The 16,066-nt window shown below is 38.6% G+C and overlaps 1 protein-coding gene across 1 annotated transcript in view; it reads left to right on the forward strand.

Moving 5' to 3' along the window:
• Window positions 1–16,066, forward strand: part of FAM131B (family with sequence similarity 131 member B) — a 48,221-nt gene that overhangs the window by 25,254 nt on the left and 6,901 nt on the right. Inside the window, exons 2-6 of the mRNA XM_087716403.1 lie at window positions 4,943–5,052; window positions 7,843–7,878; window positions 10,278–10,367; window positions 14,472–14,679; window positions 15,568–15,711. Of these exons, the coding sequence (XP_087572529.1) occupies window positions 4,943–5,052; window positions 7,843–7,878; window positions 10,278–10,367; window positions 14,472–14,679; window positions 15,568–15,711 (588 nt within the window). The remainder of the gene's footprint in view (window positions 1–4,942; window positions 5,053–7,842; window positions 7,879–10,277; window positions 10,368–14,471; window positions 14,680–15,567; window positions 15,712–16,066) is intronic.

Genomic DNA, 16,066 nt, shown 5'->3' on the forward strand with positions numbered 1-16,066 from the left:
TCGTATGCAAAGGAGGCACATGATTCTCCCGCCTCCTGATCTGGGAGCAGCAAATTATGCCTTGCAGCTGAGTGACTGCGCAATCTAGCAGCAGGAGCCTTGCTTGTAAAACGTGCCTGTGTTGGAAAAGTTCATGCTCCGAGCAAGTTCAACTTTCCATTTTGCATCGCGGGAGCCGCCAAGAGCAGAACCATCAGAAGACTTAGAGGTCTCTTATTTCAAAAACTCTCCCTTAAGAATGATTAAGTCTGCATTAAGACATTATTGTTATTATCATCCCCGACATGGGAAATTAAAGCAATCTGCATGTGGAAGCCACTTGGGAATTTATGGCCAACAAACATGGTAAGCAAATATGGGGCTACTGAGAAGTAAAGCCCACAGACTTAACACCTAGGCTGGCTGCAGGCCGGGGCAGCGGGCGGGCGGCGGCCTCAGCAGCGGTGGGGCACTTTGCATCACGGGAGCCGCCAAGTGCCTTTGCTGCAGACCCGGGTATGGTGCTGGGCAGTCCAGCACCATACCCGGGTCTGCAGCAAAGGTGCTTGGCGGCTCCCGTGATACAAAGTGCCCCGCCGCCGCCAAGGCCGACATTCCCGCCGCTGCCGCTGCCCGCCCGCAGCATTGGCGGCGGCGTGAATGTTGGCCTCGGCGGTGGCGTGGCACTTTGCATCACTGGAACTTCATAGGCCGCCGCTGCCGCTTCCTCCGCTGTCGCTGCTTTCCCCTTTGCCCTGGCCACGGCTTATGCTGCATTTGGAGTGCTGCCCTTTCAGAAAGCCCCGCCAAAGCCCCAGCACTGTGTCCGCTATAGAGCGGGACGCATCCCGCCTGTATGGCAGACACAGCAGCGGGGGTTCAGTGAGGCTTTTGGAAAGCCACGCCAGGGCTTTGGCGGGGCTTTCCGAAAGCCCTGCCGAAGCCCCGGTGCTGGCAGATATGGTGGCGGTATAGGGCGGTAGACATATGGTGGCTTTTGCCCGCTTGCCTCACCAGCCATAAAGCTCACTGCACATCACTGTTTCTACCATCACTACTTGTAAGGGCATCAGCTGGACAGGAGATGCTGTTGAGGATTTGTACTTGTGCCTGTAAGTGCTTAGATCTAAATGGGAGGAAATAGGCCTAGTTTAGTTCCAATAAGATGGAGTGACTTAGTGTGTGGAAGCCTTCTGACTCCAAAAACTCTCCATCTTTAATTCTAGGCAGGGTTCAGTTCCATGGATAGACGTTCGTAATCTGGGGTCCTGAACAACTGCTCAAAAGCAGGTTGCATCTACAGCTAGGATGACTTTTACACAGCTTCATCTTTTGTAGATAAATCTTCCTGGATCATGCACTCTTGTTCTCCATCATTCATGTCTTGATAATCTCTTAATGAACTACTCTAATGTGATATACAGGGAATTGCCCTTGAGAACCACCTGGAAGCTTCAGTTGGCCCAGAACACAGTGGCTCAGGCAGTTATGTCAGCCAGTCAATTTGTTCATGCAACACTACTATTTCAAAAGCTGTGTGGTTACCAGCATGTTCCTAGATGCAATACAAGGTGTGCATATCATCCATGACTCAGGATTACTTTTCCCAGTAGTTCTGTCCATCCATTAGAGTCTTGAAGCAATGGTTCATTCACTGTGGATCCTTTGCTAAGGGGGTGTCTTCTACAGGAAGCAAGGCCTTGTAATGAGCATAAATTGTTGGGGGCAATATGTTGACTCTGTAAACTTAGCTTAGAGAGGGCTGTAAAGCACTGTGAAGCAATATAAAGTCTAAGTGCTATTGCTGTAGTTAAAGAGGAAAATTTTGAAGGTCAGAGGTAGATCTGTGGTCTGGACAATGATAGAGGAGGCTTGAGCCCAGACCAAGAAAGTGGTTTGCACAGCTCATACAGTGCCCCACCCCAACCCCTAACAATTCACATGAAGATAAAAGGAAAGGAAAGGAGACACATCCAAACTTGTACATTTCTGTTTGTATAGCTCTTCTAATAAAAGAAGCTTTATGACTGTAATGTCTGTTTTTTTAGTCTGGTTTGCCTTACAGAGCTGGCAGGCCTTCTCAGTTTCTGCCCCCCTCCCCTGGTCTGGAATTGCAGCTCCCCCCCCAAAAAAAATCAAATTGGTACAAACTGTAGCTGTTTATATAATTGTCCTGTATAATTGTTCCGTATAATTGTATAATAATCAGTCATCACTAGATGAACAATAATTTTATACCACATAATATTTGGGCTGTGCTGGTAAGAATAAAGTATAAAAATGGGGATTTGTATTTTGTAATTATTCATTATAAATAGAGCTTCTGTGATAGATTCCACAATTTGGCTAGAAAAGAACTCCCTTGAGGACCTCCTAAGAAAAATATTTTTTTTGTGCTTGAACAATAGGACCTGTATAAGGAATTCAGAAAGACTTGTTTTTCTTCCTGAAGTGATTATGGGGTTTATAGCAAATACTGCTAAATATTTTTAAATAACCTGTAATATATTGCTTTGCAGATACTATTTCATCGAATTGTATATTGTAAAAGTAATAATTTACTGACATGCATAATCAAATGTAAATAGTCAAACTGGGCCAAAGAAAAGGGTGAGGGCTGCATACTGACTTTGTGCTGTGTGTTCTTCTAGACAGCATCATCGTGGTCACGTCAAAGAAATGAAGTGCTGCATACAATCCCACTGCAGTTATTTTATGACACAGAAACTGTTGTCCAAATTTCCAAACTATTTGGCAAATCGTATCGAGCTAAGGAATTATAAAAATCCAGAGACAATGTTTTTTGCATCAATTTTACAGCACTCCTAGTAGCAAAGATGGACAACCTCAGAGCCATCCATTCACCAAAGATGGGTATTTCACTTTTATGCAATGACATTTAATCTTTTAAAGACTTCCATTGGAGAGTGCATTGAAAACTGTCAATGAAAATATAAAGAAGAATGAAAGCATAACACTATCCAATTAAGCACAGCAAATAGTTTAAAAGATTAGAGTGCCATTGATCTCCCATGCAAGGCAAAGAAGTTCATCTGCCCAACCCAATAACATCTAACCTATAAAATCTTCGAATTCATCCCTCATAATATTCATACTATTTATGAATGTATCTCTATATTAGGTAATATAAGCAGCCCAATTCTATGGTGAAAATCTCACAAATCCAACTATATCATGGAAGAACACAATGGAAATTAACTATCTCAGACCTCCATGAAGGAAGGAAACAAAAATTAGTATAATGAATGCACGAGTATAATTATGACTACACTAAGGTGAATATGAGTTGCGGGGACTGAGGGGGGGGGGGCAATGTTTCATGGGGCAAAACTAGCATGTCCCAGGAATTCCTGTACTCTGGATTTAACGTATTAGTTTATCCAGGTGCTCATGTGTGCAAAGCCAGAGTCCTATTGGACCACACTCCAGGCTTTCTTTTCTGCTTTGCTTGAACAAGCCAACAGCTGCTTTTCTGCTTTGCTTGAACAAGCCAACAGCTTGGTGTTCTGCATTTAGTGTTGCTTCATTCCTTCCATTTAAGTTAGCTCTTTTGTGCTTGCACTATTGAATGTCATGGCAACATTTTGCCATGAAGTCCATGAGGTACACACCATGTTATGAATTTATGTTTAATCGCACACTTTCTGGCAAGTGCCCAATACTTTCAAATACATATTAAGTGCTAATAATTGAAACACCCTGTGGATTTGAATCTGCTTTACATTTTTCTCTGTCCATAGTTACAGCAAAACATTTAGCATTATTATCCCCATTTTCCTGAGAAGTTATTTAATGCATCATATGACATACATTTACTATTTAGGATCAGATTAAGAAAAGAAGCTAGTTTTGTAAGTTTTCTTCAGATGGCTTTGTACAGTATTGATTAGGTGGCATTTAAAATGCATCCTGTTTTGCCTAGAACTGCTTCAGCTATCTGAAAAATGGGAGGGGAGAGGAAGACACATGACTGCATGATCTAATGATCTATCGATGTATTTTGGTTATGGGGAATGGTTTGTGAAACAGGCAGGCTCTTGATTAGGGAGAAAAGAATGACAAGTCCTGTTTAAATGTCTGTCTGTACAAATCCTATTTGAAACTAGTCTCCATGTGGTATTTAAGGTTTATAGTGTAACTATTAATATTCTACTCAAATGTTTAACGTATGTACATTACTGGTTTAGGATGAGCAAATTTTGTGACCAAGGGCCTCATGTATAAGGGGATGTATAAGGATGGGTGGGAATTTTAAACACAATTGGGTAGCACTGTTTTTTCCCAGGTGCTTGAAGAGTTTCTTTTTTCTTTTAGTTTATGATCTGACTTTTTTTTAGCTTGCAGTATGATTTCCCACCTAAGAAGAGCAGGAAATTGGGCCGTCAGTTTTCAGTTGTTGTCCTCAGAAGGGACTCAAAGGGAAGGCACTTAAGGATCACCACTCTGTAGATGATATTCATCTTCATAATTTATATTTGATCTTAATGTTGATTTGATTCTTTTGATGGACCCCAAATGCCAGTTTTTATTTATTTATTAAACTTCTAATTTGCTAAGTGTGTGCTAAGAGTCTGAAGTGACACCACATTTTCTTAAAACTTGGCTGTAATGCTGTTCTGAAATCCAGGGGTCTCTTTTCTCTCAGTTTCAATGATTGATGAATCTTGCAATTTTCCTGGCATTCAACAATATTTCAGCCAATCACACTATTTCATCCAAACTTCTAACATTTTTAAAAACATCAGATCATAGTTTGATTCAATAGGATATTATCATCCTTGGGGTGAAGGGGATATCCTAATGAAATGTGTGACTGCCTTCCTCAGAGATTCCTGCTTAAATTAACATTTTATATCAGCTATGGGACATCCCAAGCCAAGGAAATTTTGGAATGTAATCACTACAAAAGTAGGTACTCTGATTACTTTTTGTGTGGCTTCAGGAAACGAAGTGATTGCTGTGGACTGGAAAGGGCTAAAAGATGTGGACCAGATCAATATGGACAGCACCAGCTCACTCCATGGAAGCAGCATCCACAGACCATCTACTGAGGTGAGCATTCATTCCACTTCATAGATAAGAGAGCATACAAGGAACATCAGCAAAGAAAAGTCTCCAACCAAGCCCACAGAAACAAATATGTTCCAGGATGAAGATCCGGGATCTTTCAAATAGTCAAAAGGGGTGGAAATGTTTTATTGTAGACAGTGATAAGTTTTTTGAATTTTCATTTTGATATAGATTGGCAGGAAACCAAATAATTGTTTGGAATTTGAATCCAATAAGATTCTAGAACTATTAGCTGTCAAAAACATCTTGGCAGTATTCCATGAAGTGCCTAGGATAAATCCTTATCTGTGAAATTTTTCTAATGAGTACCGGCGAGATAAAACCACTCATGTTCTCTATACAGTATCCTCTTGTATTCTTGTGATCACGCAGATAATTTTCTCCTTTTGCTATAGAATCTCTACTTAGATCAGGTCATTTAATGACTTGGTAGTAAGTCTTGTGCACCAAGTATGGCCAGCCCTGGTCCCCTAGAGGCATCTGATTTTTTTTCCCCTGGCACTCAGCTAAGAACCAGACTGGATTGAGTATTATTATGATGGAGCAGAAGATATGAATGCAGGAAGTGTCCTCCCTTTTTAATCACATAACAGTCAGCCTGCCAACTACCAAGCAGCAGAATTTCAGTGGGAAAAACAGCACACTATATACTTTTCTTTCTGCTATAATCCTGCAGCTCTCCCCACAATACTTGGATGGTTTGCACAGAGAAAAGTTGTTTATAGATCCAATCATTGCAGGAGGGAAAACATGATTAGATATCAGAGTGCCTGAAGAAGTTCAAACTTTTCAGGCCCATGTACTGAAATTAAGGTTAAGGAAAAACATACGGGGCTGGCTCTTTGTGTATATGTGTTTTCATTATCCATCAGCATAGAGTAGATGCCTTCAGATGGGTTATCCTTCTTGCATAACTTTGTTTGATTCTTTGATAATTGTATGTGGCCTACTTATCTAATAGGGTGTATGAAATGAAATTTAATGAGCTTTTTGGAATACAGTAGATAAATGCTATTCAAGCATGACATTTTAGTTTTTATGAAACTCCTGCAAATAGATGGGAGCATTTTGATGTATGCTTACTTAGACTGTGATTCCTGAAATCTCTCTTCAGGGGATTTTGACTACTCAATGTGATATCCATTTGAATGGTAGGAGAATTGGCTCAGGTGGTTCCATTTTTCTCCATTTTAAAATTTTCTACTGGCATCTCATGGACCACTGTTATAAAATAATTATTGGACTACGCAGAGCTCTGCCTTCATTCAGATTTAGTGGCCTAATAATTAAACCAGACTAATCTTGTCTATTTTGACCACTACCTTCTCTCAATGTCAGACAGCAATTTTCTGAAGTAATTTTAGCAGAACCTCTTTTAATTTGAAATATGCTGGGCAGAAGTTCTTAAGAATAAAGTGTGACTTCAGTCATTTCTCTTTAAGCACATGTAATAAAAATAGTTAATATTTTATCTTAGAATCATTAAATAGACAAGCATTACTAAACAACTATGCTTAAGCAGGCTAAACAGCACACTTCATTGGTTAAATTTGCATTAAACTCCCATGTTTTCACATGTATATACGAATCCAACTCTAGGTGAGGCTACATTGCTTGAGATAAGACACATATGGTGCTGGAAAATGTTTTCTAAATGTTCAGGAATGTACCATATTCCTATATAGGTTGCTTCAGATCCATCCAGGAAGCAAAGTGGACCTCCTATGATGAGTTAATGACATTGCTGGGCACTTTCCATCATACTACCAATAGTAAATCCAGCTTCCTTGTGTTGCAGGAGTTACTCTTAAGACAATGGCAGATGGTGCTTACCTTTCAACGCTATCAGCTGATTGTTGGAGGACTCATAGGAAATTCTGAGAAATTGTGAAGCCATGTCAACTAACGATCCTAAACTGTTTTCCTGCCAATATGCAATCTCAGATACAATATATGATACATCATCTAGTAAACTGAAAGGAAGAATTGAAGAGCTGAGTCAAGAGGAAGAAAAATTCAATTAGACAGAGAAGGATGAGAGAAAAGTATTTATATATAGATAAAGTAGAGCAAATATTGGGAGAAAAGCTTTTCTATAAGTAAAGTGTCACATCAAAAAATGGATGAGTAAGGAAAAGAATAAAAGGAAGGTAGCTTTCAGGAAGAGTATTTCACCTTGGCAGAAGGAAGGGAAGATGAGAAAAGAAGAAAGCTAGAATGGAAGAATATAAGAAGAGGGAAAGTAAAGATATTTTGCTATAGGCACTTTTTCTCCTGTTCAGTTGTGTCCAATTTTGGGCACTTCCTGGATAAGTGCCAGCAATTTTCTTGGCACAGTTCTTTGCCATTACCTCCTTCCTACGGCTGAGAGAAAGTGACTGGCCCAAGGTCACCCAGCTAGCTTTGTGCCTAAGCTTTAGGCAGTTTTATAAATCTATGCCTACTTAATCATCTACTGCTGCTATAAATAAGTTTTCAACTCATTGTTTAAATGAACATCTGACAGTATCATTGATGTTCAGTGCCATGCAGCTTCGATTCTGGAATAATTATATTTTCTCACGTCTCAGTTTGCTTTCTCACGAATCTTTATTTATTGTGCTATACACTTAACAATTGTAACTACTATCAAGAACAGTCTCTTCCCTAAACATGCATCCTGGTCTTTGAAATCCTTAGTAGAGGAAGCAATAAAGTCAACTGCTACATGAAATGAATATGGAATGGAGAGAGTTTGGGTGTTACTAATGTTTTATCTTAATTCTTATGTAGCAAACACGGACAGATTTCTCCTGGGATGGCATTAATGTGAGTACATACAGCACTCTAGCTGAGTCAGTCTGTCTATGTGAGAGCCTTGCTTCTGGTGGGTCTTCAGGTGACCATTAGGGACCCATCTTGCTTTAGTAAATTCTGGGTCATACCTTAGATTGAGCATTTTTCTGTTAATAGTCTAATTGATACTTTATCCAGAAAAACAAATAATGGATCTGAATGGCAGCTTACTACACTGAAGATATGTGTGTTTCAAGGTCAAATTCCAATTAGCTAAACATTTTGTCCATGATCCTACAACAGACCTCCCCATCCCCAGCAGCAGAAAATCTGACCCATTCGTGGGTGGGTATTCAAAATCCGCTCTTAAAGTAGATGGATATTTGAATGACTACTTTGCTAGCTGTTTTGAACATGCTTGCCTGGACTCAAGGACATAGGTTAATTTTACTTTATGTTGCAAACATTTTTATAAGATATTATTATCATTTGCAATTATAATTCCAAAACATCTATTTTAATGACTCCTTATTTTCATTCTCTTTTTTATCATAGCATTTTAAAATAATACAGACTTTATCCTAATTTTTCAGACTCTCCTAGCTTGGAACCGTGTATATAAATGTATACATAAATGCAAACACATACAATTCTGTAAAAGCGACACATAAAAATCACCTTTCAAACTGTTCATGAAATAATGCAAATGCCATTAAAGAAGATAGGTCCTGTAGTCTTCATCGCCAAAAAACCTAAATATCCAGAAAAGAAAATTTATCTAGATTATCTACAATCTAAAGTTTTAAACTGGAACTCAAAATCATTACATAATTCCTATTGTGTTAGCCACAATATTCTGTACTTGGACAAACAAACATGATTTTAAAAAAAAGGACTACAGGAAGTGCTTTGCCAAAAGTCTACCACAAGAATGCCCCCAAAACATCTTATCTAAAAGAAAAAAACTCAAACAATAGAGAAAAAAGCAAATATATTCATTCTGTATACATACAAAGTACATAGTTGGCATTCTGTACATTCTTCAGGGAGTAACAGTTCTAATAACGATCTCATATGTTCTGCTAAGGAGAGATTGTGATTAAATGGGAATCATCCATTTAATTTTATCACTAACTGTCATATAAATTGCTTAGATCAAACAATAATGAGCTACTCAAAGGCATATAATAATGCTCAGATCATGGCTAAATATAAATGCCTATTCTTTAATACTCTGAGTACATTTTTTATTAGACAACCAATTACTTTTGTAGCCCATTTTCTGGAGACAAGTATCAAATCATAGGACGTGCTAGAGTAATTACAATATATGTGCATAATACTGCCATTTTTATTTTAAAGGAAAGTAGCTACTGGACCCCAAACCAACACTGTTCTTCAACCACCTTCTTTCTGATGGTTGGGTTTTCTGGGTCCCACACAATACTATTTGCAATAAAAGGCAAATTCCGGAAAAATGGCCAATCTAGTGTATGTATGGGGAGGGGATTTTCAGTAAGAAGAGGGAGCAGTTCAGGAGTATGGATTCTCACAGATTGCATGGATAATATAGAAGGAAAATTAACTGACACATCTATGGTTTTGGAGGATTTGTACCCAATTTCAATTGCAATATTTTTTCACTTCCTATATTTTTTTCTTCTTTTCATTTTGTGATTGTACACCATGTTCCTCAACAATAATGTTGAGTGTTTCCTTTGTGTAGCATTCAAAGACGAGAAGTAGGGACAGAAAAAAAGTACTAAGACATGAGATATGCTCTATTGCTTGCTGTAGAGCAGAAGAAATAGTGACTTCTGTGCAGAGTTCCTGGAATCTAATCTTTACTTTATCATTCTGGTTTCTATACTAAATCAAAATAAGAAAGCAGCTGGGTAAATTTGAAAAATACTTTCTGACCTTACCTACTCAGTATTTATCTGAATCCAGATAACAGTAATCCATTCTTATTCTTATTCTTCTCTACTCACTCAGACCACCAATTATACAGCTATCACTGTGATATAAGCCTGTCTAAATTTATAATCCACTGCCAGGGTGATGGTGTATTATGTTATTAGTTGTTATGTTAGAAATGCTCTGAAGCACTTGGGAGCTTTAAATACACAACAGGTTTTACCTTGAATGCTGTTTATTTTCTGTCATTTAACCTTCTCATATAATATATTATAAATTAGTAGCAAAACACATTCCAGCCAGACACCAAATCTAACTTTATCTCATTAGAGCTGATGTAAAACTAATACTTGCCTTAAAAACTTTCTGCAGTTACTGTTGTTTTTTCTTTTTTGATCCTTCTCTTTTAGATTTATGTTTCTTGTTTTCTTAGAAACTCAGATCAGAATACCTCCTACTTTTCTCTATCCTTTTCTCTATCTCATGGTTTATTTCTTGGTATGACCTGTTTTCAGCTATCAATGGAAGATACAACCTCAATTCTTCCCAAACTGAAACGAAACTCAAATGCCTATGGGATTGGAGCTCTTGCTAAGTCATCTTTATCTGGTGAGGATCTCAAACCTGTGAATCTAAAATTGTTGTACTTCTTACTAACCTGGGTTTTATCCACCTTTTGCCCTAACTTCACATTTTTATGAAATAACGGGGGTAAAAAGAAAATTTAGGTAATTTAGGTAATTTATTACCTACCCAAATTGTAGGATTAAGTGCCACATATTCATCAATTCCCTCGTTGCTCCTATGTCTCGGAATTGGTTCGTTACTCTTTCACATTTCTGTGTTGGAGCAGGTAGGTATGGTTCATTGCATAACAAGAATTTGCTATTGTTTGTCTGGGGTAAAAATAAAAACTAGACAACACCCATTATCTTTCACAGATTACAGAACAAGGTCTTTTTTGCTAATGCAAAAATAAAATTACCCCCCCACACACAATAAAGGGTGATGTATTCTTTCTTCTCTTGACATTTAATTGCTAATGCACTTGTAAGGCTTTATGCTTCATTAACACATATATAGTTTCTTCCCAACAACCATCTCTGAACTATAATCTGCAGCTTCCTATAAGATGATCCATGATTCAAATGTTTTGGGATATGGAGTGTCTGGGCTACATGGCACTGGATATCAGGTTGTTTCAGAGTGACTATGAAAGTTGTGGATTTACAGGTGAAACTCAAAAAATTAAAATATCATGCACAAGTTCATTTATTTCAGTAATGCAACTTAAAAGGTGAAACTAATATATGAGATAGACACATTACATGCAAAGCAAGATAGTTCAAGCCATGATTTGTCTTAATTGTGATGATTATGGCTTACAGCTTATGAAAACCCCAAATCCACAATCTCAGAAAATTAGAATATTACATGCAATCAATAAAACAAGGATTGTACATAGAACAATATTGGACCTCTGAAAAGTATAAGCATACATATGTACTCAGTACTTGGTTTGGGCCCCTTTTGCAGCAATTACTGCCTCAATGCGGCATGGCATGGAAGCTATCAGCCTGTGGCACTGCTGAGGTGTTATGGAAGACCAGGATGCTTCAATAGCAATAGCAATAGCAGTAGACTTATATACCGCTTCATAGGGCTTTCAGCCCTCTCTAAGCGGTTTACAGAGAGTCAGCATATTGCCCCCAACAATCCGGGTCCTCATTTTACCCACCTCGGAAGGATGGAAGGCTGAGTCAACCTTGAGCCAGTGAGATTTGAACCGCCAAACTGCTGAACTAGCAGTCAGCTGAAGTGGCCGGCAGTACTGCACTCTACCCACTGCACCACCTTGGCTCAGTAAACTTTAAAGTCATTTCATATTCCCCACTGAAGATGAGATTTGAACCGCTGAACTGCTGATCTAGCAGTAGCCTGCAGTGCTGCATTTAACCACTGCGCCACCTCGGCTCTTCAATAGCGGCCTTCAGCTTTTCTGCATTGTTCGGTCTCATGTTTCTCATCTTTCTCTTGGCAATGCCCCATAGATTCTCTATGGGGCTCAGGTCAGGCGAGTTTGCTGGCCAATCAAGCACAGTAATCCCACGGTCATTGAACCAGGTTTTGGTGCTTTTGGCAGTGTGGGCAGGTGCCAGGTCCTGCTGGAAAATGAAGTCAGCATCCCCATAAAGCTCGTCTACAGAAGGAAGCACGAAGTGCTCCAAAATCTCCTGGTAGACGGCTGCATTGACCCTGGACTTAATGAAGCACAGTGGACCAACACCAGCAGATGACATGGCTCCCCAAATCAACACAGACTGTGGAAACTTCACACGGAACTTCAAGCATCTTGCAGTGTGTGCCTCTCCATTCTTCCTCCATACTCTGGGTCCTTGGTTTCCAAATGAGATGCAAAAGCTGCTCTCATCAGAAAAGAGGACTTTGGATCACTGAGCAACAGACCAGATCTGTTTTTCTTTAGCCCAGGTAAGACGCTTCTGATGTTGTTTGTTGTTCAGGAACGGCTTGACAAGAGGAATACGACATTTGAAACCCATGTCTAGGATCCATCTGTGTGTAGTGGCTCTTAATGCACTGACTCCAGCCTCAGTCCACTCCTTGTGAAAGTCCCCAACACTTTGAATGGCCTTTTCCTGACAATCCTCTCCAGGCTGCGGTCATCCCTGCTGCTTGTGCACCCTTTTCTTCCACCCTTTTCCCTTCCACATAACTTTCTATTAATGTGCTTTGATACAGCACTTTGGGAACATCCAACTTCTTTTGCAATTACCTTTTGAGGCTTTCCCTCCTTATGGAGGGTGTCAATGATGGTTTTCTGCATAACTGTCAGGTCAGCAGTCTTTCCCATGATTGTGATTCCTACTGAACCAGACTGAGAGACCATTTAAAGGCCCAGGAACCCTTTGCAGGTGTTATGGCTTAATTAGCTGATTAGAGTGGGACACTTTGAGCCTAGAATATTGCACTTTTTCACAATATTCTAATTTTCTGAGATTGTGGATTTGGGGTTTCAGGAGCTGTAAGCCATAATCATCACAATTATGACAAATCACGGCTTGAACTATCTTGTTTTGCATGTAATGAGTCTATCTCATATATTAGTTTCACCTTTTAAGTTGCATTACTGAAATAAATGAACTTTTGCAGGATATTCTAATTTTTCAATGAATTTTTTTCGAGGATATCACCCTCACCAGTATCAACCTGTTCACCTTTAAAGTCCAGTAATTTCTCTTGCTTTCTTTGAGGGTGGCAAGATGACCAATACAAAACAACAGGGTTTTTCTACAGTACTCTATGTTCCTGAAATGGTTGGCATCTAGAAGCTATCAAGCCTTATCAGTGTTAGAAAGCCCTGAATGCATATTTATTCTTTTCTGCTGCTCATGGGAGCGATGTGGGAATAGTTCTGGGATTAGATGCAGTTGTAGTTTGATTTTAGTATTGGCTGGTCTTAGTATTGTTATGATGCTGTGATTTTTGCTCTTTATCAGTGTTTACTATTTTATTATTTATGTATTTATTCCATGTGATTACATTATGTAAGCAGCCTTGGGAAGGATTTTGTCCTTAAAATCATTTTAAATAACAGAATTTTCTATTCACTTTTCCTCATAGTAGAGAAAAAAGAAAGAATTATACCAAAGATTCACAGACTTAAAGAAGTTCTATAAATGTGTTTAAAGCTTTTGAAAATTTTAGTCATAACTAGGAAAAGAAGCAAGTGCTAGAATTAATTAACATTAATCTTTCATGGTTAAAACTATTCTGAAAATAGACAGCCCTGCTTTTATTAACAATCAATACATTACAATTAATATATTTAACTTTTGATGAATGAACATTAAATTGTATAATTTCATGTTGTTGCCTACTATAATTTCTATAAACTTTTTGATTTATAAGTAGAGAAATTATTTCCTGTCCCATAAAGAGCAAAGATTAGGGAATAGACAGCTAAAATCAACATTCTGTCTTTTGAAAGAGTGTTAATTTATTTATGTAATACATAGATCCTTTTTGTTGTTTGTCTCATTAAATTCTCTAACGGCCATTAGGCCATTAGACAATGTCAATGACCCATTTTTCAAGTGGTTTAGGCTCAGTCTAGATACATATAAGTTCATCTCTTTCTCCCTCCTGCTGAGCTGCAGCCAAATACCCACCGAGATCTGCTCTTGTGTGCATCAGGAGAAAAACTACATAAGTGCCAATGGAAATTTCTCTCTGTGGGCATAGAGAAAATTTATAAAATGCATGAGGGTTGGGTGAGAATAGATGAGAGTTAATTCCTCAGCAGTGCAGTCCTGTTTTTGCTCCACATAACATTTTTTTTTGGGGGGGGGGGGGGGAGAAAGCATATTGCTTATGCACATTTATTATCATATTTTGTTAGATGTTTAAAATTCATTACACATGTTGTTATATTGTGGCCCCAATTATCCTCTTGCTGTCGAGCTCAGATTCTCCTCTGCAATGATGAATAATTGTATTGTACAGATAAAAAGATGGTAAAGCAATTCTGGAGCTCCTTGGAGCATTTTTTTTTTACCTTTACAGGGAGTCTCCTGTAGTAGTAGAGTAATTATGTTGGGACAGGAAGAGAGAATAAAGTAGACTTGTCCTAGGTTGTCATGACAGATTGGTCTCGTGCTGTATAATAGCCCCTCTTTGTTTTATTAATGTCTGGCGCCTTAGGGATATCCCGCAGCATGAAGGATCACGTCACCAAGCCCACTGCCATGGGGCAGGGTCGTGTTGCACATATGATTGAGTGGCAGGGTTGGGGCACAGGCTCCACCCAGCAGCACCATACTCATGAGACGGTACGCAAGGATGCAGATGCTTACTCTGACCTGAGTGAGGGAGAAAAAGAGGCCCGATTCCTTGCAGGTATGCTACCACCTCTCTGTATGCAAATGGCTCTAAGTAGAAAAGGAGGAAGAAGAGGAGGAAGGGGGGGATACAGAATAGCTTTTCTAGATTTGTGGAATCACAATGACTGTTCCTCTATTATTATGGTTGCTTGCACAGTTAATCAGATGTTTAGTCTGGATTTGACATTGTTGTCTACCTGTTGAGTCTTTCCCAAAACTGGATTAGGCAAATGTTGTTATTTCATTAGAATCAAAATTCCAAATCTATTTATTTGGAATATAGCTTTTCTTTGGATTGCATAAATGGACTGAGGATATTCAGATGTTTGGACATAAAATTTTCTGATCTGTTCCTCTTACATTTGAAGAAGTGTGAAAATAATCTAAGAGTTATCTTAGAGGATATATGCTTACTCTGGAGTGGATTGGACCCATTCAAATCTCTCGATATAGATAATATCTTTTCACCATCTTATTCCCCAGGCTCAAATAAAACAAATAAAGATTTCAATGTCTCTATGCTGAATTATTCCTTTTCCCTCCTTAAATATTATAGATCATATTTCTGGCTCTGATATCATGTATAATTTTACTATACAATTCTGTATTCCTATTCCATATTTTAGCAACTTCCAAACATTGCTGAATGTTTTGAGGGTGGGATTTATTCCTGTGCCACTGAGTATGTACCTATATGCATGAGACAGCCATTCTGATACAAGATTGTCCATTCAAAATATAAAATTTCAGAATCCAGGTTCAAAGTTTTGAAACAGGATATTGTTCAGTAAAACAGTGAAAAGAAACAGAGTGAAGTGATAGATGATGTGATTATTAATAAGTGAGAGAAAGGAATGAATTTGCATAACTGACATTTACTCTTTTCTGTCTTTTGATATTTTAGGAGTGATGCAACAGTTTGCTATCTCAGAAGCCACACTGATGGCCTGGTCTTCCATGGATGGTGAGGATGTAAGTGTCAACTCAAATCAGGAAAACCAAACTGGCAACTACAATGAAAACTATCAAGAGATGATGGAGAATCAAGGTGAATATTTGTTTTCCTCTTAGGCTTCCAGGAGATGGACATAAAGCTATAGGGAGACAGGTAATCTTTTTCTCATGAGACAATTAGAGAAGGCTAAGGCTATACTAATGGGGAGAAGCATACCAGCCCTAGTTATCTGTTATGAACTTTCTATTTATTGATGCAATACATTGGCTAAGCTCTAAGCAGGAAAATCGTAGTTTTAAATGTTTTATCAGCACTGAACACATTAAATAATGTTAAGAAAGCTGCTATCAGCCTTAAATCCCCTAATAATGGCCACTGTTAGAAGGCTATTGTAATCAGTATTCAGTTAATATTATCTAGATTACTGAACCCTTTAAGACACAGCTTG

Source organism: Thamnophis sirtalis, unplaced genomic scaffold (assembly GCF_051295495.1).
Source record: "Thamnophis sirtalis isolate CommonGarterSnake01/CBP01778 unplaced genomic scaffold, rThaSir2_p1.2 scaffold_5, whole genome shotgun sequence".
NCBI classification, from domain to species: Eukaryota; Metazoa; Chordata; class Lepidosauria; order Squamata; family Natricidae; genus Thamnophis; species Thamnophis sirtalis.